General features: G+C 62.9%; 2 protein-coding genes across 9 annotated transcripts; both read right to left on the reverse strand.

The window, feature by feature from the left end:
* Positions 1–117: 117 nt before the first annotated feature.
* Positions 118–18,617, reverse strand: AATK (apoptosis associated tyrosine kinase). Of its 4 annotated transcripts, XM_042832775.1 has the most exons (16): positions 18,536–18,617; positions 9,991–10,124; positions 9,138–9,279; positions 8,146–8,225; positions 7,842–7,960; positions 7,376–7,463; positions 7,103–7,232; positions 6,349–6,437; positions 5,856–5,977; positions 5,605–5,754; positions 2,490–5,511; positions 2,242–2,398; positions 1,936–2,157; positions 1,644–1,802; positions 856–943; positions 118–175 (listed from the first exon to the last, which is right to left on the reverse strand). In XM_042832775.1, exons 1-14 carry the CDS (start codon positions 18,615–18,617, stop codon positions 1,774–1,776), a joined length of 4,566 nt encoding a protein of 1,521 aa, XP_042688709.1. In that variant the 3' UTR covers positions 118–175; positions 856–943; positions 1,644–1,773. The 4 variants fall into 4 exon arrangements, with proteins under 4 accessions (XP_042688709.1, XP_042688708.1, XP_042688710.1 ...); XM_042832774.1 differs by having other exon boundaries at positions 118–943; XM_042832776.1 differs by lacking the exon at positions 18,536–18,617 and having other exon boundaries at positions 118–943; positions 9,138–9,276; positions 9,991–10,114.
* A 2,210-nt stretch (positions 18,618–20,827) lies between these two features.
* Positions 20,828–23,585, reverse strand: LOC122167985 (alpha-N-acetylgalactosaminide alpha-2,6-sialyltransferase 2-like). Of its 5 annotated transcripts, none has more exons than XM_042832992.1 (9): positions 23,210–23,585; positions 22,705–22,840; positions 22,428–22,593; positions 22,127–22,292; positions 21,914–22,052; positions 21,722–21,825; positions 21,558–21,641; positions 21,377–21,497; positions 20,828–21,180 (listed from the first exon to the last, which is right to left on the reverse strand). In XM_042832992.1, the coding sequence occupies exons 1-9, from the start codon at positions 23,365–23,367 to the stop codon at positions 21,001–21,003; spliced, it is 1,254 nt and encodes a 417-aa protein (XP_042688926.1). In that variant the 5' UTR covers positions 23,368–23,585; the 3' UTR covers positions 20,828–21,000. The 5 variants fall into 5 exon arrangements, with proteins under 5 accessions (XP_042688926.1, XP_042688928.1, XP_042688924.1 ...); XM_042832994.1 differs by having other exon boundaries at positions 21,377–21,476; positions 23,210–23,584; XM_042832990.1 differs by lacking the exon at positions 23,210–23,585 and having other exon boundaries at positions 22,705–23,172.
* Between the last annotated feature and the right edge of the window lie 912 nt (positions 23,586–24,497).

Raw genomic sequence — 24,497 nt, forward strand, 5'->3', positions numbered from 1 at the left:
TCGGTGGAGCCCCCGCAGCGGCGATGGAGCACAGCTCTCCCATGCAACTCTGGTCCCAAATCAGAGCAGCCCCACAGCCACGGCTGTGCCAGGGAATGATGCGGGCAGGAAACGGAGTACGATATTTTAAAAACTTTATTATCGGCCCGATGATGTCTGACACACATGCTGGGAGCTGTATGGAAATCAGCACTGATAAAAAATACAGCAGTAATGACCCGTATCGATAAAATATACAATGTCAGAGGAGCTCTTCTATTAAAAAAAAAAAAAAAAAATCATCATCATCATCATCATATCTGGGGGACGCAGCTGTGCTCTCGTGCTGCCCTCCAGAGGCGGCTGCCTCTGCCATAGACCAAACCCTGGGCTGGGGGGCTCCAGCAGCCCCTGCAGATGTAGGGGTCAGGGGGCCCCTGCTGCAATGCAAAGCGCCTGTGCTGGGGGTGGAGCTGAAATCATACGCTTTTATCAAGCAGGAATTGGGCTCGCTATGTCGGGAAGGGTGTGGGGTGCGCAGTGGGGAGGCACAGCCCCCCCCCCTCCTCCTCCCGCCCTGGTTTGTGGGGCTGAGGCTGGGGGAACCTCTTGTTCCCTTTAAGGGGGTGGCACCCCTCCTGCAGCCTTCTCCTAAAACGCCACGGCCCAGCTGCAGGCTGGATGAATGCAATGGGAGCCAGAGAACACCCTCGCATCCTCCAGCAGCAGCCCCATCCCACGGGCACGCAGCCCCATGGCTGTACACGTGTGTGTGTGTGTGTGTGTGTGTGTGTGTGCGTGTGCCCCGGCCTCCCCGGGAGCCAGCCCGGGCTGCAGGACACGGGGCTGTGGTGGTGGGTGGGGGGCATTCCTCACCTCAGGGTTTGGTCTATCAGCCCCCAAGGACACAGCCCTGATCTCAAGGTTCCCATAGGCTCCGCTTAGTCCCACAGCCTCCTGGGAGCTGGAATTGCACAATTATCCTAAGCCTTAAATGAATTTTTTTTAAAAAAAAAACAACAACAAAACAACAACAACAGAAAAAATAACAAACCAACCACGACCCCCCCAACCCCCTCGAATGCCTCCACAAACTCTTTACATCTCTTTGGCAACAATAACTTAAAACCGCGGCAAAGTGAGTTCTGTCAACAGCGAGTTTTGGTTTTGTGGGGTTTTTTTTTTTGTGTGTGTGTGTGGTTTTTTTTTCTTTAAATACAAAAATAGTCAGGTCAGCCCCCCTCTCCCCCCCAAAAAGCCTCAGGGAGGTGGGGAACCCCCCAAGCTTCAGGGTTCCCTGCAGGGCTGGGACTGGTCCTCGAAGGGCCTGGCTAAAAGCAGGGGGCAGCCCCCCAACCGAGCCCCCCCAGCGGCTGAAAGGCTTTGCCAGCCCTGGATGGGGGGGGAATACAGGGGGGCATCAAGGTGCAGGTGGGGACAAAGAACCGGCTTGGGGAGCACACGTGGGGAGAAAGCCAATGTGGGGTGGGGGGGGGGGGGGGGCATCAATGGGGGGGGACTGAGCAAATGTTAGCAAGGTCAGGGCACTACCCTTTAAACGCTATAATTTTATATATATATATATGTCTATATATATATATATGTCTATTTACACACACGCAGCCATCCACTCGCACACGCACTGCTGGCACACACCGCCTCACCCTGGGCTGTGCCCGGCTCCAGCCAGCAGCACCCCAAACTCCTTCCAACCCCATCTGTCTAAAAAACAGAGCACGGTGCCCGGAGCCAGTGCCAGTGCTGAGGGCGCAGGCAGGCGAGGCGCACGCTGGCTTATTCCCGATCACCATCTTCGCTGCTGCCTGGAAGGGAGCAGAGAGGTGGTGTGAGCAGGGGACCAAGAGGGACAAAATCACCTGGGGGTGGTGGTGCCCGTGGGGGGCACTGGGACAGAGCTGTGCTTTGGGGGGCAGCGGGGTCCGCTTGAGGTCTCACCTCCTACGGAGTCCATGTCTGAGTCGGAGACGTGGGTGATGGAGAACCGGGACACCGGGGCAGGAGAGACTGTGAAGCGGGAGAACTGGAGGGGCAGCACCTGTTTTGGGGTTGGCACCAGCGTGGGCACGGCTGGGTCAGGCTCTGCCGGCGTCAGCGAGGACATCAGGGATGGCTTCACCGGCATGAGCGGAAAGTCATCGTCCCACTCAAAGCCTCCACCTGCAACACAGAGCAAAGGGCTGGGGGCTGAGCCCGTCATTAGGGTCAGCCCACTGCCACCCCCTGACCCCACAGCCCCCTTACTCTCTTCTGAGGCGTTGCCATCCGAGGAGTCATCCGATGCGCTCAGCCTCTCCGTGGGGCTGGCAGGGCTGGTGGGGCTGCTGCTGGCTGGGGGCTGCACCGAGGGCTCGGGGACATCTGGGAAGCTCTGCTCGCCCAGCTCCCGTGTGGGGCTTTCCTACACAAAGGAGACACCATGGGAAATAATGCCATTATTGGACACTGTGCCCACCGCTGCGTGCCCACCTCGCCTTGCTGGGGCCGCTCACCTGGTCAAAGAGGTAGATGGTGACATCGTCATAGAAGGACACGGCCTTCTTCTTGCGCTCCAGGTCCTCACAGAAGGCCTCGGAGAGCAGGCTGGGCATCTTGAGCAGGCTGCGCAGATTCCTGCCACTGTGGCTCTCAGCCACCACAATGGGGACGGCGGCCGGCTCCTCCTCGCTCTCCTCGCTCTGCTCCTGGATGTTGTAGCAGCGCAGCTCCTCATCCGACTCATCACTGTCCTCTGTGTCCTCCTCCTCCTCCTCGGGCTCCTCTCGGCGCTCAGGGGTGGATGGGAGCATGGAGATACCCATCGATGTCTCATCCCCTGATGGCAGCGTGCTGGGACCCCCGGGCGCATCCCCTCCAGGCGTGATGCCCACCCTGGTGCCCTCTGGGGGCAGCCCCGCTGCCCCAGGCCCTGGCACAGGGGGCATAGTCTGTTCACCCCCAGCCACATGTTCTCCCAGTCCAGGGATGCTCTCAGCCTCATGGGTCCCTTCGCCCGGCACTGGCTCCTCACTGTCTGGCACCGGGGACAGGGAGAAAGTCTTGGTTGGCACAGAGCTCCCCAGCACATCACCATCAGGGCATGGGAAGCTGCTTGGTGCTGGGAGCTCAGTGCCATGCTCCTGCACCGTGGGACAACCAGTCTCTGCTCCCCGCCAGTCCCCCACAGAGACCCCCATGTCCAGTGCTTCGGCTGCCAGCACTGTGCTGGGGGCTGCTGGGGGGCTGCCAGGTGCTCCTGGGGGGTGCAGTGTGTCCTCCCCCAGCTCGGGGGCTTGCACCATGTCCTGCATGTAGGGCTGGGGCCCCTCCTTCTCTGCCTCCGGGGTCTCGGAGCCATCGCTGTCCTCCTCATCCTTGGGGCCACGCTCAGCCTCGGTGTCGTAGTCAGAGAAGTAGGCAGAGTCACGGTAGGGGTTCTTCTCGGAGAGGCCATGCAGCTCAGTACCAAAGGATGCCGAGGGCCGCGTTTCGGGGCCTGGGCTGTCCCCGTCCCCTCCCGGTAGCCCCGGGGGTGGCTTCCCCATCTGGCCAAAGGCCTCGGGCTCACGGGGCTCGTGGGGCTCCTTGAGGACGAACTCAGGAGACTCGTTATTCTCTGTGTCGTAGCCACTGTCCACAGCCTTGGGCTGCCCGGCAGACGTGAAGGCGGTGGGGCTGAACACCTCGCAGGAGCTGGCAGTAGAGGGGATGTCCAGCGACTCCAGGGAGTCCGGTGTCCCCACCTGCTTCTGCAAGGACTTGAATGCCGGCGCCACGTCTGCCCGCTCCATGTAGTCCCCGGAGAAGTCGGTGAAGACTCCCGAAGTCAGCTCTGCCGTGTCCTCATCGCTGCCATCGTCGCCACCAGGGAAGCTGCTGCTGGAGAAGGTTTTGTCTGGGGTGCGTTCTGCGTCACTGGTGAGGCACGCGCTGCTCTCAGCAGCCGCCTCTGCAGACACCAATGTCTCATGGCCCTCCAGCGCAGACTGGGCACCGTCTATGCCAGGCTCCCTGGTGGGAGCAGGGCTTGGCACCTTGATGCCGGCCATAAGGGTGGCCTCCCCAGGGCCCGTCCCAGCTGTGCCGTGGGGCGCGGGGCTGCAAGGAGGGCTGCTCCGCTCCATGCCCTCAGCCGGGTGGGCATCCTGTGGGCACGGCTGCGCTCCGGCTTCCAGGGCCGCGTCGGGGCCGCCAGCCAGCACTGCTGCCTGCGAGCGGCCGGAGGCTGATGAGTCATGGCTCTGCCAGGCCTGGCTCTGCGGGGAGGGCGAGCGGCACTGGGAGGAGCCGGGGGGCTGGGGCTGCTCCTGCCGTGGGCGGCGGAAATCGATGCCCGGCGGAGACCCCCCGAGCTGGGGCTGGGTGCGCGGTGGCACAGTGCCCAGCGGCTTGGCCATCAGCCCGCGGAAGGTGATCATGCGGCGGTAGCACCAGCTGTCGGCGGGCTCGCGGGTGGCCGGGCTGCCACTGCCAATGTTGTTGTTGGAGGAGCTGTTGGAGGCCCAGGGTTGCTGCTGGGGGGCTGCTGGGATGGGAGCCCCAGGGGGGCTGTCATCACCCAGCTCCAGCGTCACGCAGTCCGGATGGGTTTCACCCTGAGCTGGAGGCTGCCTGTAGCTCTGGGGGCTGTAGGCACAGTTCAGTGAGGGCGAGACGCCCAGTGGGTCGGCGAAGACACTGTGCTGGAAGCCGGGAACGGGCCAGTCCTTGTCACTGGGCTCAGCATGCTCCTCGTCCAGCAGGAACCTCTCAGGGCCGGGGGATGGCACATAGCCATGCTGCTCCTGCCCCGCATAGGGGTAGTACTCGGCGCACTCCCACGAGCCCTCACCTGCCGGCGCACGGCCCAGCAGCGGCTCCATGCTCAGCGATGCAGTGGGGCTGCTGTCCGAGTCATCCCGCGTGCCCTGGGTTCTCCAGCAGGACGTGGAGCCACGCTCACCCTCGGGGCTGTAGGAGCACATGGCGTAGTCCATCTCAGCACTGCCCTCAGCCGGGCCCTCGATGCGGATGTAGTATTCACTGCCGAGCGAGGGGCTGTGTGCGCCCAGGATGGGCACCATGCTGGGTGGCGGCAGGCTGGGGCAGCCCTGCTGCTTGCACTCATAGCAGGACGGTGAGACCCCCAGGCTCAGGTGCCCTGCAGATGCTGCTGGGTAATAGAGTTCATGGTAACGTGCGGCGCTGCTGGGGCTGAGGGAGCCCAGGGGTGCTTGGAAGTGCTCGGTCTTGGTGTGCTCCCACTTGTACTCAAAGTTGAGGCCGTGGCTGGTCTCCATCACGGTGAGGATGTCGTCCCCGTCCGAGGGGAAGCCGTCGGCCGAGAAGTGCTCCAGCAGAGGGAAGGAGGAGAGCTCAGCGCCGTGGTGGCTGCCGCTGGCGCTGCCGTTGGGCTTCATGGAGTTCCAGCGCTTCTCGAACTCCTCCTCTGCCTCCGTCGCACCCTTGGCGCAGAGGTAGGAGAGCAGCAGATGCACCTCCTCAGCTGTCGGGCGTTGCTCGGGCTGCAGCCAGCAGAACTGCATCACTTCATACCTGCAGCAATAAGGAGCAGGGCTCAGCGCCGTGCCCGCTCCCATGCCAGAGCCATGGCTGCGCACCCACACGGGGACAGGGAGAGCTCCTCACCAGCGCTCCGCCAGCGACAGCTTCAGCTGGGGCTTGGGCAGCTTCAGCTGCTGCTCCTTGATGGCGTAGGCAAGCACCTGCCGGTCGGAGTAGTGGTCGTAGGGCTGGCTGCCCAGCTCAAACAGCTCCCAGATGGTGACACCCAGTGACCTGCAGGAACGGCACGATGCTGGGGGCATAGCGAGACCCCCAGCCTGCCACCGGCCGGCATGCAGACACCACACACCCGCTGTGCCCCCCACCCTGCTCACCAGACGTTGCTGGCCTTGGTCTGGTCCACGACAAGCAGGTTGCCGTGCACCTCATCGATGAGCTCGGGCGCAATCCAGCGCAGCGGCACCCACAGCTGGTCGGCCGTCACAAAGTAGTCGTCCTGCCAAGTATGCAGGGTCAGTACGAGAAGAGAACGTCAAAACGACACGTAAAGGACAGGGCACAGCACCGCCCGCTGCCAGCACTCTCCCCAGCCTCACTGCACCACCACCCCACATCCCCAGCCCCATCGTGCTGTTCCTCCAGGCTCACACCTCCCAGTACCCACTCAATGCCCCAGCAAAGCCTGCAACTGAGGGAAGGGAAGGGAAGGGAAGGGAAGGGAAGCGTACAGCGCGGTGTTCGGGGATGTGTGTGCACAGAGAGTTACACGCAGAGCCATACGTGTGCGCAGCACATCCCTGAGCTCCCCCAGACTCGATACTGTGGGGGTCCCAAGCGCAACCCCCTCCTCACTCTAACCAGCCTTACTTTGTACTTGCAGTGTGAGAGTCCGTAGTCCCCAATCTTGACGGTCAGGTCGGCTGTGAGTAAGCAGTTCCGCAGAGCCAGGTCACTGCCAAGCAAACCCCAGTGCTGTCACCACCCCCACAGGGGGCACAGGGCACCCAGGGCGGGAGGACCGCACTTGGGCACCCCCAGCAGCACTGCTGCCAGTGCTGGGAGCAGGAGGGTTGTGCTGCAGCAGAATGCTGGGCGTGCCAATCACCAACCACCCAACGCACAGCAGGAATTCTTGCACAGCGTTCCAGCTGCGCCTCTGTCCGTCCATCCATCCGTCAAGCGCTGAGCCAAGCGGAAAGCAGGTTTCCCCAGCAACGTGAGCCCTGGCACTTCCTACCCGTGCAGCCAGGCATGGCTGGGCTCCCATAGCCCCGGAGGGGTGCGCACAGATGGGATGCACATTAGGACAGTGTAGATGCATGTGGGGAGACCGTGGGTGCACCAAGGGCGGGATGCCCACGGGAAACCCCTCTCCTGCACTGCCAGACCCCACTTCCCCCTACTGCAACGCTCCCAAGCAGCCCAGCTTGGGCTGGGAAGGTCCAATGGCCCCGATGCAGCACTCCCCTTCCTCAACAAAATCACTGATGCTGGAGTCTCTGTGTGCAACTCACTCAGCACCAGGATATTGTTGGGCAGGAGGAGCAAGGTGGGGTGGGCACAGCCTGGGGGTTGCTCAGCCCACTCCCCCCCCCCCCCCCGCACTCCCAGCCCGGACCGGGGATGTAGTTGTTCCTGTGCAGGTGCAGCACGCCGCAGGCCACCTCACATGCCATCCTCTGCAGAGTGAGAGGGTCTGGGGCCATGGAGTCAGCCCCCCGGCAGCTCCGTAAGTATCCCTTCAGGTCACCCTGCAGGATGGTGCCACTGTCACCACAGTCCCCTCCCGCACCCAGTGGGTCCCAGGTCCAAAATGTGCTAGGCATGGCACAGCAGTGCCATGTGCCACCCCACGGCACCCTACAGCCCCAGCTTATAGGGCTATGGCACTCACCAGCGGGCAGAACTCCATCACCAGCAGGTAGGGGGTGACCTCAGCGCACTGGGCCAGGCACTGCAGCAGGTTGGTGTGCTGGAGGGCCCTGCGGGGCAGAGCGAGGGGCACGCTGGCACCACGGGGGGAGCATCCCTGGTGCCTCCTCCACAACGCGGGGGCAGCTGGGAGCGGCTGTGAGCGGGTACCAGCGCGTCCCAGCACCCCAGTGCACACCACAAAGGGGCATTTGTTCAGCTCTCATGGGGCATGGAGCAGTTCTGTGCCCCCCCCATACTCATGACCTCACTGCAGGCAGGGCCAGACACCAGCAGCATCCTGCAGCCAGCGAGCCCCAGGACAGAGCTGAGCTGCAGCCCAGAGAACTCAGCCAGAGGGGACAGCCCACAGCCTGGGGACAGCCTCCATCCACAAGCACCCCCCATACCAGCAGCTTGTCCCAATTCAGGAGCACCCCTGGCCCTACCTGTAGGGCTGTGCTTCCTCCAGGAACTGCATCTGGTCCTGCACGCTGGCACTGGCCTTCAGCTCCTTCACCACCACCTGAGTGCTGCTGATGCCTGAGTTCACCTCCCCCAGGAATACCTGGGGGCAAGAGACAGGCACGTTCCCATCTATCCATCCTCACCGCACCTTGCTCCCAGTGGGGGACACAGTGACCCCTGCAACCCACATCCCAATGGAGCACAAGAGCTGGAGCAGCCCCAGGGGGACCAGATCCTGCATGCACCAGGCCCCAGTATCCCAACACCCCGATGCCCCGTGCTCACCTTGCCAAACCATCCATGCCCAATCTCCTTCAGGTACAGCAGGCTCTGCCTCCCAAGGTCTGCAGACTTGAGGAGCTGCACTGTAATAGAACACATCCAGCTGCCTGTGTGCTCATGTGCCCACCCGCACCCCCCAACCCACCCGAGTTACCCGCCGATTCCAGCTGAGCCCTGGGGTCCTTCCTGCTGTGCCACCCCACGCTGTCCTGGGATGCTCTGTCAGCAGTGGGGGGGCCATCCCCAGGCACCCCACATCCTTCCCACCGAGCATCCTGGTGTGGCCGTGCTGGTGTGGGGACATGGGGTGTCCCCAAGCAAGGCAGAGGGGAGCTGCTCTCTGCCCCTTCTCCTCCCCAGAGATGGGGAGAGCAGAATGGAACCGAACTGGAGCTCTGGCATTTAGCCACAGTCCCGGCCCCCTCCCAGCACAAGTCCTGCCCCTCATGCACCCATGCCAAGGGGTGCAGCAATGGAGCCATTGTTGGGCTGCGTCACGCCGCCCCAACCCTGTCACACTGCTGCTATTCTCTGAGCTGGAGAGAGCAACAATGGGAGCAAGGGGGCTGTGGCACAGTGCCCCCCCCCCCCAGATTCCTCTCCCACTCGCTGCCTTGTTTACGCAGGGCTGGGGCTGGTGGGTGCCATGGGAAAGAAAACCCTACAGGACGGTTCAGTGGGCACGGTGGGGATGGGCTGATGGTTGATCTTAGCGCTCTCTTCCAACCTCAATGATTCTACGTCCCAGCACACGCCAGAGGGATGCACACTGCTCCCCTTGGTGCCACGCAGGGGGACAAACCATCCTTGTGCAGAGGGACGGCGCTGCTCGAGGGACCTCAGCCTCCTGTCACCCCCTTGGAAGTTGCTTCAGCTAAGCCTGGCACAGGGCTGTGATCACCCCTCCTGGCCCCACTCCACCTCTGCCCCGGGGTGCACGGGGGTCCCACAGTGCCCAGTGCCTCCCACCCCCCTGCTCCCCTCAGGCAGCTTACCTGAGCGCCCCGGCTGCTTGGCCATGGGCAGCGAGACCTCGGTGAGGGGCAGGACGTACACCTCGGGGCCATGCTGCGGGGCAGGCGAGCCCTGGGCCGAGAACTCCGTCACGTAGTCGTCCCCCTCGGCGTTCTCAAACTCCTGGGCCAGGGCGGAGGGAAGCGCACGGCAGGGGGACACACACGGAGCAGAGACAACTGACCCTGCGGGCTCCCTGCAGCCTGCCCCGCGCCCCCCAGCGCAGCCACCCGCACCCCATAGCGCATCACCGAGCCCCCCGGGCCGTGCCCACAGCCCCATACCTGGCACTGATGCCCCACCAGCCCCCGGCTCCTGAAAGCCGCCTGGGCGAGCAGGTAGGTGATGGTGAGCATGGTGCTGCCCCGGCGCAGCCGCCGCTCATGGTGCTGCGCGCCGCGACCCCGCGGGCACTGCCAGAGCCGGGCTGCAGCTCCACGGCCCTATATAGCTGCCGCGGGGGCTCGAGGGGGCTCATTGTTCCCCTGCTCGAGGTGCTCCGGTGTGGGACGGTTATACAACGACCCGGCGTGTCCCCTCTGCCTGACCCCTCCCCGCCGCGGGCGCCGCGAGCCTCCACAAAAATCCCAGCAATTAGGGAAAACTGTTTCTCGGCACATTCTGTGCCTGTGAGGTCAGGGTGCCTCCCACCCCGGGGGCGTGCGGGTGGGACCGCCGCGGCCCTTAACCATGCCGTGACCCGGCCCGGGGCGATGGGCAAGGCTGAGCCCCCCGCCACTGAGCAACAGGCACGTCCCACAGGCAGTGACACTGCACCGGGAGACCCCAGTGGGAGCTGCAGCCCCCTGCCCACGCTGGGTGCCTGGCCCTCACCTTGAAGCCGATATCTCCCTTCTTGCAGCACAGGCAGGCCAACATGAGGAAGATGAAGGTGAAGAGCCCGGAGAAGGAAACAGCCACGACAGCCAGCGAGGAGGACCAGGAGAGCTCGCTAAGGGGGGTGCCGTCTGTGGGGACATAGGGGTGCAGGGTAAGGGGAGCAGATAGGGCTGCGGTGCAGGGGGCTGCCAGGGGGTTGCACGCAGGGATTTTGCTCACATGCCCCCCCCACTGCTGTGCCCCCACTGTGCTGTCACCATCGGGCACACCGTAACCCCAAACCACATCCCATTGGGCTCAGGGCCAGGGATGCTGCCAGCAAGGTAACGTGCATCTCCATCCCATATCCCCTCGCCCACCGCCCCACGGGGCCATCCTGCACCGCAGCCCCTCACTGCGAGCCCCCACCACAGGCAGCAGCTGCCGCATTACTGTTCTGCCCAGAGCCTCCCCAAACAACCGGCACGTGGTGGCGCAAGGAAGCAGGAAGGCCACAGTGCTGCCACGACAGGGGGTGGCGGCACAGAGACCCCCACCCCACTGTGAGCCCCCACGCACCTGTCCACAGCACGGAGCTGCACCCAGAGCCGCCGCACCGTGCCTTCCCTGTTGCACCGAGGGATTGGGGCACAGTGCCATCACCCGTGCATCTCTTTCCCAAAGCCCAGCCCAGCACCACTGCCACGCACCACGCGGGCAGACACACGATGGGGGCTGCGCCATCACCAAGCCTCTCCCACCCCAGGTGCCGGTATGCAAAGCCACGCTGGGCACCGCGCTGCCAGCTCTGCCCCCGCGCTGGCGTGTCCTTGAGGAGGGCACCTGAAGGACAGGAGGGCTGGGGATCCCCGCTCGGGGGCACGGAGCACCTCGGGCCCCGCACCGCACAGAACGCGGCCGCTGCTGGCGCAGCAGCTCCAGAGCCATCTTCTGAGGCTCAGCGATGCGCAGCCGAACCGGGGAGGAGCCGGGGGTGGCATTCTTGCTGCTTGCAGCCGGTTTCCATGGTGAACACACTTTGTACAGCGAATGTCACCATTTTCCTTGGATAGTGGGACAGCAAGAGAGAAAATGACTCACTGAAAAGAGCCTTTTGAATGCCGACGGGAGCAGAGCGCGGCGACAGAAGCCGTTCCAGCAGGGACTGTCAGCTGAGCCGCCCAAGGCCGCGGTGCAGGAAATGGAGCTTTTCGGATGAACCCATTTCCAAAACAGCGTGTTCTGCCTCAGTTTCCCCACCTGCACCACCGCTGGTGCAAGGAGGGGTGTCACCACCATTTGAGGGCTGGGAGCTCCATGCAGCTCTTTTGGCATTACCGTGAACCCACCGCAGTCCCCCACCGTTGGATCCCCCCCCCAGCAGCTCCGCAGCGCTTCCCCCACAACAAACTGCTCTCACCACGGGGTCACACTGAGCACGGCCAGCTCGGTGCATCCCTCAGCAGGAGCTGCTGCACCAGCCCCGGAGCTGGGGGAGCAATGATGCTCCAACACTGCCTGCAAGCCAGGAGACACCATGCTCCATTCCCATGCTGGGGGGCAGGGGTGGGATTCAGAAGAGCCCCAGGGTGGCACCTGACCCTGCAAACGAGATCAGAATGGTAAAGCAGAGAGCGCAGAGATGCTGAGCACAGCGGGGTCCACCTGCCCACACCCCACATCCTGTTGCATTGCTCACCCAGCTCAGGGACGCACCCCCTAAAATCCTTTTCCTAAAAGGCACCCGGGAAAGGCTACAACCCCACAGCCCCGCAGCGAGGGATGGGCTCAGCCCTTCCCGGCTCCTTTGCTGACTCACGTTTGCTGAGTGCCTGCAGCCGCTCCTCCAGCCATCCCCCGCCGCTGGGATGTGCCACGGCTGCCGCTCGCTCTGCCCGGCGGCAACGGGCAAGGAGTGGGGCTGACGTGTGCGGAAGGGGAGAGCCCGGGGCTCCCCGCAAGGCTCCGCATGGCCAAATGGATCGGCAGGAGCAGGTCCTGCCCACTTGCTCGATCACACACCCGAGACCACCCCCGAGCCCTTTGCTACAGCTCCTGCTGCAACCTGCCCAACTGTGCCTCAGTTTCCCCACCTTACACCCATGAATCTGGTGGGTGCAGAATCACAGACTTTCTCCCTGCAGGATGGAGGGAGTCTCACTGTGTCCAGACCCCCAATTGACCTGGGGTCCCTATGCAGCTATGTGCAGAGGAGTGGGACAAAGCGGGGAGTGCTCCCATCCTCCTGCATTGCCCCCAGTGAGGACGGCGATGGGAGGCCAGGTGGGAGAGGACGGGCTCAGGGAGGGCATGGGGCTGGGTTTGGGCACGATACAAAGCTGGTTTTGGGCACAGTGTAGGGCTGAGTCTGGACATGATGCAAAGCTGGGTCTGGGCACGGTGTGGGGCTGGGTGTGGGTTCGGGCAGGGTGCAGGGGTTTAGTTTGGGCAGGGCGCAGGGCTGGGTTTGGGAAGGGTGCCCGGTGCGGGGTTCAGAGCTGGGTGTCAGTTTGGGCAGGGTGCAGGGCCATGTTTGGGTAGAAAGAAGGTCTGGGACAGGATTGGGGCCGGATGCACACACACAGGACCCAGCACAGCATCCCACCGCAGTCTCAGCACTCTCAGCTGCTCTCCCAGCGCAAGCACAGTCCTAGTAACATTATAAATCCCCGGCGAGATGAAGGGCCTGGATCCATGGGCAGCTTCCAGGAAAGCAATTTTACACCTCAAAGGATGAGCGCGCTGCTCACCCATACGCAGCCAAGCAGCAAGAAACCATCCGCTGCCATTTAACACGAAAACACGAGGCTGCTCCACACAACTCCAGAGGGAAACTGAGGCACGGCCAGCATCACCCAGCAGCACTGCACAGAGCCCATCAGGTGCCATGGAGGGGCTCATTTCCAACGCAGTGCGTGCCACGTTCATCTGCTCTCCCTGCATGTCTGTTCACACGGGCTAATTTAACCGACACAGAAGTGTTCTGAAAGGATCGATTCTCGCCTCTTAGTTCGGGTTTTATCACCTCGGGATGGATTAGCAGTAAGAAATAATAACAATAATTTGATGGAAAATTAAAATTAAAAAAAAGAAGGAAAAAAAAAAAAAAGATCACCCGTCATTTTGTAACGTGGTGGAATGAAAACGTGGGCTGTAATAAGTGCAGCACTGTGCACACACCGAGCATCAGCCTGGTGAGAGACAAAAAGCCAAGTTCCTCCAGCACAGCCCTCCTGCTGCAGGCAGCGTGGTGGGTAGGGAGCAGCCAGACATGGACAATTTTCCCTTTGCTTTCCTGAGAAAATAATATATTAAAAAAAAAAAAAATTCATTATTTCAATTGCATTCTCTTGGTTGGAGCTTAAACTGGGTCTGAAGCCTCCCTCCATCCCACACCAGCAGGGACACGCAGTGCCATCACAGCAAACCACAGCCATGGCTGGAGCCAAACCCCACCAACAGAACGCAGCATGGGCTCCTCGTGCCATGGGGAGGTGAATTGGTGCCTGTGTGGCTCCGAAGGAGGAGAGCATGGACTGGTGCCCTGTGCTGGGAGGGAGGGATGCTGCGGCCTTCAGGGCATGGCACTATGGCCAGTGCTATGGGCACAGAGCCATGGGCACGGCACCATGGAAACAATGGGCACGGCACCATGAACACAGCACCACGGGCGCTATGGGCACAGCACCGTGGCCATGGCACAGCAGAACCAGAAAACACCACTAAGATCACCAAACCATCAGCTCATCACCACCGTGCACACCAACCAGAAAACACCACTAAGATCACCAAACCATCAGCTCATCACCACCGTGCACACCAACCCACGGCACTCAGCGCCGTGAGCGCGGCACCGCCGGCACAGAGCTGTGAGCACAGCACCACGGGCACGGCCAGAACAAGGCTCCCAGCAGCCGGTGAAGCAGCATTTACGTAACGGCGGGAGAGAAGCCGCGTGGAGGGGGGCAGCCTATTTTTATCAGAAACGTTCAGCGACGTTATGAAACAAGAAGCCTCGGCTCCGAAAACAAGCGGTGAGAGAGGCGAGCACCGAGCGCAGCCACACACGCCTCAAACCGGCGCCGCACCGGGCAGCCCCGATGTCCCAGGACGCTGACAGCTGTGGCAAACAGGAGGGTCCCTGCCCACCCCCTTCCTGCCGCTCTCTGCAACTGCCTTAAAGCTCCATCGCTGCGGTGCGCCCGGCCTTGGGAGCTGCCCTTTGCCTGCCCCAATTTCAGAGAGCTGGACGGCGTAGCACCCACCACAGTCCCTTTGCACAGCCTCTGAACAGCCCCATGCCAGGCTGGACAAGGCAAGCAGAGGGGAAGAGACCCTGAGAATCGGTGGGGAGAGGATTTTAGGAAGCTGTTATGGTGCCAGCACTGAGGCTGTCCATCCATCCCCAAGTGCGCAACACCCCCATCTCGCACCCACACTTTGAGACCTCGGGGACTTTCTGAAGCTGCTGCCCTGAAAGCATCACCACAGCCCTCCCGAGGGACGTCACCCCCCAGGCGGCAGCTCTGTGCCTCGCGCTGCCCTGCACCGCAGCGTGGTGCCATCAGGGGTGCTTTGAGCAGGAGGATTGCCTGGCACTGACCAGGGGTGCGCAGCCCACCCTTGGCAAGCACTCACCCCTGCACCCCAGAGTCCCCCGTGCCCCCCAACAGCCCAGCCATGCTGCACCCTGCAGAGAGCTGCCCCACTTACAGCGCGTGCCACGCCGGAGCTTCCCTTCGCTCCAGCATTAAAACAACAGTGGTGGCATTGGAGTCAGCAGCAATGGCCCCGCTAGAGGGGAAGGGACGGGAAGCAGGGCCTCCAGCCACCGCCGCTCGCTCCCCTCGTCCCAGGGACAGTCGCTTGCAGGAAATCCTGAACCTGCTGCTGCTTCCTCCAGTGGCCAACCCCTCCCTGCACTGCCCAGCACGGCCCCGTCCTCTCAGCCAGCCCCAGCACCACATGCCCTCAGCCCACCCCCTCCTTGGGGCTGCCCTTCAGGACAAAGCCTTCACGGTCCCAACTTGCAGTGGGTAAGGGGCCTGGCGTGGGCTTCACAGGGGCTGCTCAAGCCTTTAAGGCAATCATTTATACCAATCATAGGCCCAGGAGTTGGGAACAACATCGTCTGACCATGGGCAGGATCCCAGGACCAACCCCCTGGCTCCCAATGGGGTTTCTCACCCACAGGGGACCCCAGCCTGATCCAGGCTCCAGCTCCTGTCCTTCCCTGGTGCTGAGCCCCCATGCTCTCCCCAGAGTGCAGAGATGGGATGGCACATGGCTGGGACCCCCACCTAATGGCCATGGCTCCTAGGCTTGTGGCATGCTACTGGAGCTGCATGGAGTAACATCATCACAGGATGAGCATCACCCAGCGCCCACTGCGACCCAATGCAGGAGGAACCCAACTAAGTGGGGATTTCCAACTGAGAAACACTGGAAGACGACAGCCTGTGCTCCAACAGCCCATGGGACAGGGAGGAACCCAGCACTGGGCAGCTCCTGGCCGGGCGCAGTACTGTGCCCATGGGATGGCCATGGCACTGCTCTCCAGACAGTACAGTGCAGATACCAGCACTGCCCCACGGCCCAGTGCCAGGACAGGAGCTGTGGGGCACCCCGCGTCCCACGGGCGGGCAGGCAGAACTGGGCAGGGAGCCCGTGAGTCACCACCCCACCCCTCCCGAGAGATCTGAGCCCTTTCAACCCTGGCATATTAATTTCTCCTAATTGGCTTTGACAGGGATCAGTATCGCCATCCAAAACGCAATCACCCGTGTGCACGGAGAGGGGGGGAGCAAAGAGAAGGAAGGAGGGGAGAAGGGGGGGAGCAGGCGGGCACCCCCGGGGGAGCGATGCTGGTGCCGATCCCATCCTCCTGCAGCGGGGCCCAGCTGCCCTGCAGCACTGCAGAGCTGCGCCAACACCATCGCCAGCAGCAGCCCAGCTGGGAGCCCCCCCACCCCCCCAGCACCCCCCTGGGACCCCCACCTCCATGCCTGGACAGACAGACGGGCCCTGTGCTGACACCTTCCACGCGCCGGCAGCTCCTTGTAGGATCTGGGCGGTGAGGTGTGAGCGAGGCAGCTTCCCACGCGCTGCCGGGTGTTACGCTTCCCCCACTGCAGCCACCTCCATTCCACGTTCCCCACTCCCTGCCCCAAATCTGACCTTTGCGCCCACCCTGCTGCCCTTCACCCCTTGTGAGCTCTGGGGTTCCGGTCCCTGTGCCGCTGTTCCCCATTGTAAACCCCTGCCAGCACTGCCCAGCAATGCAAGGCACTTGTGGCACAGGGATTGGGGCAGGGGGACGCAGCATGTGCCAGCTGGACCCACAACCACGGTGCGGTGGAGAGGTCCCATCACTGCCCCACGGCCAGCTCCCAGGAAGGGCCATGCAGGTGGCACCGGGACTCGGCCGAGGGACAGCGATGGCACGGGCAGCACCAGCAGGCATGGAGCACCCTGAGCTCAGTCCCACTGCTGCCCAAAGCTGCAGCCCCACAGCAGCACCCTGCTGCCCCCAACACGCCAAGCAAAGCCCTGCTGCCTGCAGCATCTCCATCGTCCAAAAACCATCACTGTGCTGCTCGAAAAGAAAAAGGGAAGGAGAAATATGGGTAAGGGAAGAGAGGACGTTTCTCACAAATTCAAAATGTGCTCCGCAGGCTGAGATGGGGAAATCCAGGCTGGGAGCCAGGGCAGCACCGACCCCAACCCCGGCCGGAGGAGACACAGCCTCACATCATCGTGAGCACCGCTGGCCCTAAAGCCAACAACTGTGCAGCGGGACACAGCGAGGCCTTGGAGGCAGAGGGGCTGCAGAGATGTCCTTCCTCACAGCGCAGCCTGGCTCCAGCCATGATCACCCCCAGGCCTGGAAACCCAGAGAAGAGAGGAGCGGGATCCCCCCGCCCCCAGCCACCTCCGCAGGGACACGATGGCAGCAGCTCTCCAGCCAGCACAGCCCGGCATGAGCACATCTCACACAAGGGCCACCAACCTCACCGAAAACACAAGCTGTGCGTGGAGCAGGGGACAGTTCCTCCACCCCCAGAGTCACCGCTGTCCCCACGCCGTCCCTGCGGTTCCTCCTGCTCCGCGTCTCCGGCAAACAGCAGGGAAATGGGGCTGGCGCGGGAGGTGCCGCGCAGACGGTGCCGCCAACCGAACGGGATCAACAAGCCCGTGAAACAGAGAATACATTTTCCCCCCTCTAATTTCTTTCCCTGACAGTAACCGTGGGTGTCAGCGGCAGCAGAGCCCGGATTGGGGAGCACGGCAGCATGGCGATCGGCAGCGACGGAAAACCTTCCTGCAGAAGGATGCTGAAAGCAACCGTGCCCTGCAAATCCCCAGGTTGACGGGATTAGCATGGCAAATTGGGCGCTCGGCGAAAACCCGGAGAGAAATTATACCGAAGGCTGAGAGTGGTAAACACGTCTCCATTCCCAGCGCTGCCGCATTTAAGATGCAAATAAAGAGGTTTCCTTCCTAACGCGGATCAATACCGAGCAGGCTGCGAACCAACAGTGTGGGTAAATCCCGGCCGGTCCGCATTTACAGCCCCTCAAGAGTCGGCTCCAGCAAACGGAGCGATGTCACCGCACAGAGGAGAAGGGACACGCGATGTGACAGTGACATCCAGAGCCACGCAGCGACCGCGTCCCGCCAGGGCAGCGCTGGGTCGGCTTCCCCCGCTTCAGTGACAAAGGGACCGTGCCAACGCGCTGCCACCCCGCAAGGATGCTCTGCTGTGGGTCACCGCACCGACCCCACCATCAGCTCCCGGGGACGCGCGTGCCATCCACACACACACACACTCACGCTGCCATCCCCGTGGCACACGCAGCCCACGCCGAGGCCAGAGCTGCCGGTCTCCCCCCCCCCCATCCAGCCGGAACGCGCTGCAAACGGCCCCAAAAACCCACACAAAAGCCAACGCCGCTCCGCGCCCGTGCGCGGCCGCTTCCTGCAGATGCGGCGCAACCGAAACCGTGCCGCCGCGCTTACATAACGGCAGCCCCGCACGCAGCCCCGCACGCCTCCGGTACCCCCGGCCCCGCTCCTCCGCGGCGGCCCCGGGCAGCGTCCCCCCCCCCGCCCCCCTTTCCGCTCCGTTCTCACCGCTTCTGCCGACATTATTTTTCAATCAGACAAACAAATGCCCCCGGAGGCGGCGCGGTTCCGCGATTCCTCAGCGGGGGACAAAACGGCGCCCGTTGCGGAGCGGCTCCCGCAGCGCACGGTGACATTTGGAGGCGCGGAGCCGCGCTCGAGCTCCGTTCCCCGCACCGGAACGGCTCCGAACCCGCGGAGAGGCGGTGCGGGGCTGCGAGGACGGAGCTGCAGAGAGAACGGGGGACCGGGGGCGAAGGGGGAGGGAGCTGGGGGGTTGGCCGTGGAGCGATGCGGGGACCGCTACGAGGGGTCGGAGGAGTGGGAAGGGAAAAGCGGGGCCGCTCGTCGGGGGATGCAGAGGGGCTGCGGCGGTGAGGAGCGGAGCGAAGCGCGGCTCCCGGTGCCTTCGGGCCCGAGGGGCTGCGGCACTCACCGGGATCGAAGTGGGAGCTGAAGGCGAGGCTGGGACTGAGGAAGGCGGCCGACATGGCAGCGGCGGCGGCGAGGCGGCCCATGGTGCGGCGGGAGCCTCACGGCCGCCGGCTGCCGCTGGCCCCGCGCTGGGCACGGCGGCGGCGGCGGCTCCTCCTCCATGGCGGCCGCCGCGGCCCCGCGCCCCGTGCCCCGGGGAGGGGCCGCGCCGCCGCCGAGCGGGATGGGGAGGGGAGGGGAGGAGAGAGGAGGGGGCGGCAGGTGGCGGCCCTCGGTCCGCAGCGCTGGGATCGCGCCTCCGCCGCCCCCGCGCGGCCCCGACGGGAGATACCCCCAGCCCGTCTTCGGAGAGGGGGACCCCACGGGGAAGCCCCCACCCCACGGTCGGTGAAGGCAACGTCGGCCCCGCGGAGCTACGATAGTGCTGTACCGTCTGCCGGGATGGGATGGGGTGGGATGGGATGGGATGGGATGGGATGGGATGGGATGGGATGGGATGGGATGGGATGGGATGGGATGGGATGGGGGGTGATGTGATAACGTGGGTTGGGACAGGGGACGCTCTGCCCCTGTATCCTCCATCTCCACCTGTCCCAGCATCACCCCCAGGACCCGAGGCCCCCAATCCCTGGCAGGGGAGCAGCACCCCACATATCCCCACTCAGTGGGGGACCCTTTGGGCTGGGATTATAAACACAGCACAGCTCAGCCTCGTGAGCTCAACGCTGCAGCACCCGCACGTGGGGCTGCACCCCCAAAACGTGGGTGCACCACACCACCCCTGCAACCCTGCAGGGACACCCAGTCAGCAGGAGGCAGCTGGGTGCAGGGACCCGCGACAGATGTCCCTTTGGGTCTGCACTCCTTGGGGAGCAGCACACACAGCTTTCAGTACAGGGCTGGCTGATGCTTTTAAAATTTAAAGCCAAATTTTGCATACAACAATTAATTTTTTACAAGACTTCAAGCTTGCAAAGAACACCACGCCGCACATGTCACGTTGCCACAAATAGATACAGGGCTGGAAGAACTGCAGACTTCACAGGGAATAAACATTCCTCCATCATCGGGAACCAGCTCGCTCCTTCGTGCTACTGCTGCCCCCCAGTACAAGCAGACCCACGGCCCCCCCCACTGCCCCCAGCCATGTGCAGGCCATGTCCCAATGCTCTGGCTCAGCGCAGCCCCAGGACACCCACATGCCCCCTGTGCATCCTGCTGGGATGGAGCTTTGGGCTCCAGGGATGGGGATGTTGTGGGGTGGGGAGGTGACAGAGGGCAGAGGGTGCCATGGGGAGGTGGTGGCCTTGTGGGGCTGTTCCCATGGCCCTGCTCCGTGCGCTGCTGAGCTGGCACAGCTGAGTCACCACAGGGCAGAACGTACCCACGGGTGGGCGGGCAGCTTGCAGCAGGCACCCACAGCCCATCCTGATGGAGCCTTCTGGCTGTGGGGTGGCTGTGGTGAGTGGATGGGGTTGAAATAACCCAGGTGTCGTGTTGGATGCTCGGCGTGGGATGGGAACTGGGATCGTCCCCTCCAGCCACCCGGCCACTTTGTCTGGGGCTGCAGCTAATCCCTGCTGGGCAGACACCAGCTTGAGCCACAGTCTCTGCACAGCGGCTGCCAAAAGCACCCGGCCCTCCTGACCTCCTTCCCACCAAGCAGCTCGGCCCGCTCTCGGGCTCCACTGATCCTGGCTAATCCACGGCGGGAGGGAGGCTCCTTAATTGGGGAGCTTGGCACAGCCGGCGAGTGACTGCTGTGCTGCTCTGCTCCGTCTGCCTGCAGGGATGGGGCAGGGCTGTGGCAGGCAGTCAGTTGCCCTGGGCCTGGGGACCCTGGGTCCCATGCATCAGCAGGGCTCGGGCAGCCATCCGGCGTAAATCTGCAGCCCCAGTTATGCAACGCCGCTGGTTTATTCATGCCTGAACTGGGCACTGGCCTAAAAAAAGCTCTGTGATGCTGGGGAGAGACAGGGATGGGGGCAGAGCCCCCCGGGAGGGCAGCAGGAGTGATGGGCACGAAGGGCGCCAGGGGCCCTCCCAGCCACAGAATGGGGGATGTGGACAGGGGCTGCCACCTCAGGGCTATGTCAACAAACAGAGGATGCTACAAATCCCTCCCCAGGGTAGAGGCATTGCAGAGCCCCCCAGATGGGCAGGAGGCAGCCCCAGCAGGAGATGCCACTATACAACCACATTAGGGACTCACCCATGAGCCCCTTGCACACACAGCAGCCCCCCATGGAGTCACAGCACCAGATTCTCCCTGAGTGCTTCACCACTCCCATTCTCCAGGCAGGGACAGGTTCAATTCCTATTTCTCCCGCACTCAGATTCACGTGATTCATTAATTTTACCCCACAGCAGAGCTGTGCAGGGCCTGGCAAAACTCATCACAAACTCTGCTCGAGTCTCAGCTCCTCACTCACAGGTCCCAGCAGCACACCCAGCCCCCCGACAGCATCACGTCCCCTCTGAGCCGGTGTAGAGCCACAGGATCCCGCTGCTCTGCAGTCGCTGCCACAGCTGCATCTCCATCCTCAGGTCATGGTTGATGAAGAACTGCACCTCCTTGTGCCCACGGTCGAAGTAGTGATCTGAGTACGCCCGGTAGCCCGGTGTCATGAACCCAAAGGCACTAACCTGCAAGACACAGGGCTGAGCTCACCACCCTGGCACAGGGGATGGGGCAGTGCTGTGGGAGCAGATCTACGAGCAGTGACCGTGGCAGAGGGGGTGCGTGGATGCCAAGTGGGAGGCAGCAGCGCTGCTGGGTGGGGTGGAGGGCTGCAGGAGCTGTGCTGCACCCAGAGCAGAGCTGTGGACACAGGGTGCCCACCTGGTCACAGGTGTGGATGGCGGTCAGCAGCATCACGGCGCCGGTGGAGGGCCGGTACAGCTGCCAGAGTGGGGTGGCCAGGATGTGGGAACGGAGGAATCTGCAGGGAGTGAACGGGAGCCTGAGAGACCTCCAGCAGTGGGATGGGAAAGGGGAATCCCCCCACCTGGGGGCTTCTTACCGGTTCCTGAGGTAGCGGATGAAATCCGGGTGCAGCATCCTAAATTTCCCCACCTGCAGGTCCTCCCCGAAGAATTCCTGGGGGCTGTGGGGAGGTGCAGGCAGCTGCTGGGAGCAGTGGGGCACAGGGATGTGCTTGTGTCCCCCCCCCACACGACCACTTACCGGACCCCCTCATCCCGACCGCTGTCCACACGCTGCTGGCTCAGGGCCGCCCGCAGCAGCAGGTAATCACGGTCATGGTCTGGGAGGAAGACGTAGCAAGTTTCCTGCAGCAGAGGACGCACCAACAATCAAAGAGATGACAACGGTGCTGTGCCCACAGCTCCCCTGTCCCCCTGCCCCACTATTCCCCACCGGTGTTTGGGGTGGATGCCGGAAGCCATCGGCGGCGTAGCTGTGCAGCGCGTTCACCATGGTGTTGGTGGAGAAGACGTAGAAGGACGTCCTGCTGCCAACATCGTGCTCAAAGCCCTCCGTGATGGCCCCGTTCACCCTGCAAAGGGACGTACAGGGAGGTGGTGGTGGTTCCCCCTCAGCTGTGGGGGTGGCCGTGCCCTATGCCCTCACCTGAACACGTAGTCATGAGCATCAATGGTGGGGCCCATGCCGGAGCCGTGGAGGATGCCCCCATTGCCCACCACGGCACAGCGGATGCAACTTGAGGCCAGAGGGCGGGTGTCAAAGAGCAGAGCGCTGCTCGAGGCGTTGAGGAGGGACAGGGATGACTTCAGCACTGCGGGCGGCAGGAGGCGGGGGTCTCCTATTCAGCACTCTCTCCTCCCTCTCCACGGGATGGTGCTGTTCTCCACCATCCCCCCTTTCCTGTGCCACGGGCACAGGGACCCGCCGTGCCCCCACCCGCACGCACCATCCCAGCGGATGTCCTTCCAGCCGTGAGCCCCCCTGTATCGGCGCAGCCGCTGGTACTCATCCTCCTGTGCGTGCCGTGCCCACTGCAGCACCGGGATGGTGGGCAGGAAAGTGTCCCCAAACTCGGTGGCCCCAATTCTCTTCCTGATGCTCTTGGGACAGCCCTGGAAGCACAAGGGGACGAGTGACCGCACGGCACAGCACCTTCATGATGTCCTGCAGCTGGGGACATGATACCTCTGTGTCCCTGCCCCAGCCCTGTGGCACTGCTATACCGAGCTGCTGTAGGTCTCATCCTGCCCATATGTGTCCCCGAGGTCTGGTGGCATGCTGGGGACAGGGGATGGCTGTGCTGCCTGTGTCACCTGCTGCGGGGCTGCTGTGGTTGTGGATCTATGGTGGACAGGAGTCCTGCGGGAAGAGAGAGGAGGCCAGGAGAGATGCAGGGGGGTCCTATCCCTATCCCCATCCCCAGCCCTGCAACAGAAGGTGCAGAGGAGGCTCAGGACAGGTGCAGGTGTGCTGCTGTGGCTCTGCCCGCACCCATCTGAGCAGTGCTGTGCCACCCCAACCCCACAAAACAGAAAGCAGGAGCTGGGCCTGGAGCCACCTCTTTGGGCCCCAGGCCCGGGCCAGGAGCTGCACTGAGCACAGAACCCAGAGAGGGGGCAGGCACAGGCTGGTTCGGGGTTAATCATTCCCCAGGGCAATGCGGCTCTGGAGCAAAACAACCCCACGGCCAGGGGGCCACACCGCTCCCACCCCACTGCCCCACCATACCTGGAGAGCTGGAGCCACAGGCTGCGCTGTGCGGGCAGCGGCAGGAGCAGCAGCAGCACGGCGAGCAGGGCGAGGAGCAGCCCGGTGCTGCGGGCACAGCGTCCCGAGCACAGCGTCAGGGCTGGGGGGCAGCAGCGGGCTCCTGCGGGTCTTCTCATGGTGGATGCTTGCAGGGAGGGATGGGAGCCTCAGCCTTGGTGCAGGGCTCAAGGTGGAAAGCGCTCCTGTCTTCTCCCCTGCCCTCCTCCCGTCGGCCTTGGGACTCCGTGGCCGCAGTGCCCGTGTGACAAAGTACAGCTGGAGCGGGGACAGCCAGCATCCAGCCCCAGGCAGCACGGTGCGGATGGGACAGAGCACAGCTCAGGGCACGGTGCGGAGCACGGCGGGCGGAAGCTGCATGAAAGGGGGGAAGTGGAACTGAGGAAGCAGTTAGAGAAGCAAGAACAGTAAAAGCAGAGCTCACAGCAAGTCATCGCCCCAGATGGGTGCGTGTTTCCTGGAGGGCTGTCACCCAGCACTGCAGGATGGACACAGGGACCCTCAGGGCCGTGCTTACAGCCACGCTATGGTCACACGCAGAGCTTGGCAGCGCAGCTCACTGCTGCCTACACTTCTTACAGTGACAGAATTGCCAGCTATTGGCACAGCTCAGTGACACAGAACCAACCATGAGCACAGCTTTAGAACCCCGTTACCTGGGCTTTCCAGCACCTTCTGCAAATCAGGCTGAACTCCGACTGTCAGCACACGGCACAGTAATTGCACACTCGATGCAGATTTCTGGTTATGAATCATTCAGTCTTTGGGGCAAGCAGGCAACAGAGGCATCCCTTGTCATCACTGTGGGTTTTGCCATCCAGCAGCCATGGCAGTGCAGGTGCCACTTGGGGTTTTCTGCTGGGTTGTATGGGCAGCATCACCCCATGCTCCACCATGGTATCACTGCAGGGTAACATGGAAGGTGGCTGTTCTTACCACAGTGCCAAAAAAGGGGAGAGAGAAAGAAAGGGGGAACTGGTGCACAATCAGCTGCTTGTGTGGTTCTGCCGTTTGCAGCATGAAATGGAGTGTTTTATGGGAAACGACCATCAGGGAGATGGCTTTTATGGGAGGTGACCCAGAGAGAACACTGTGCCTGCTGTGCCCTCTGTCCCGTGGGCTCCCAGGTAGCACAGAGCCTGGCTGAAGGCACGTGTCAGCCCTGGGACTCCAATGAGAAAAACCTGCTGTCCTCGAGCAGCAGCCCTGGCCTTGGAGAGAAAAGCCTGCACAAGAGGGGTCACACACT

Source organism: Centrocercus urophasianus, unplaced genomic scaffold (genome assembly GCF_019232065.1).
Source record: "Centrocercus urophasianus isolate 14NV4802_14NV808 unplaced genomic scaffold, USGS_Curo_1.0 seq_40, whole genome shotgun sequence".
NCBI classification, from domain to species: domain Eukaryota; kingdom Metazoa; phylum Chordata; class Aves; order Galliformes; family Phasianidae; genus Centrocercus; species Centrocercus urophasianus.

What these genes read in the sequence shown, in the direction of transcription:
- AATK (XM_042832775.1), bottom strand. Translation starts at nt 18,617, where the DNA reads ATGGGCCGCCTCGCCGCCGCCGCTGCCATGTCGGCCGCCTTCCTCAGT. An exon ending in TGATGGAGTTCTGCCCGCTG is followed by an intron (nt 7,233 to 7,375) that starts GTGAGTGCCATA and finishes ACCATCCTGCAG; the next exon opens with GGTGACCTGAAGGGATACTT. An exon ending in AGACATGGACTCCGTAGGAG is followed by an intron (nt 1,803 to 1,935) that starts GTGAGACCTCAA and finishes GCTCCCTTCCAG; the next exon opens with GCAGCAGCGAAGATGGTGAT.
- LOC122167985 (XM_042832990.1), bottom strand. Translation starts at nt 23,127, where the DNA reads ATGATTAACCCCGAACCAGCCTGTGCCTGCCCCCTCTCTGGGTTCTGT. An exon ending in ATGAGACCTACAGCAGCTCG is followed by an intron (nt 22,594 to 22,704) that starts GTATAGCAGTGC and finishes TTGTGCTTCCAG; the next exon opens with GGCTGTCCCAAGAGCATCAG. An exon ending in GGCATCCACCCCAAACACCG is followed by an intron (nt 21,826 to 21,913) that starts GTGGGGAATAGT and finishes CCTCTGCTGCAG; the next exon opens with GAAACTTGCTACGTCTTCCT.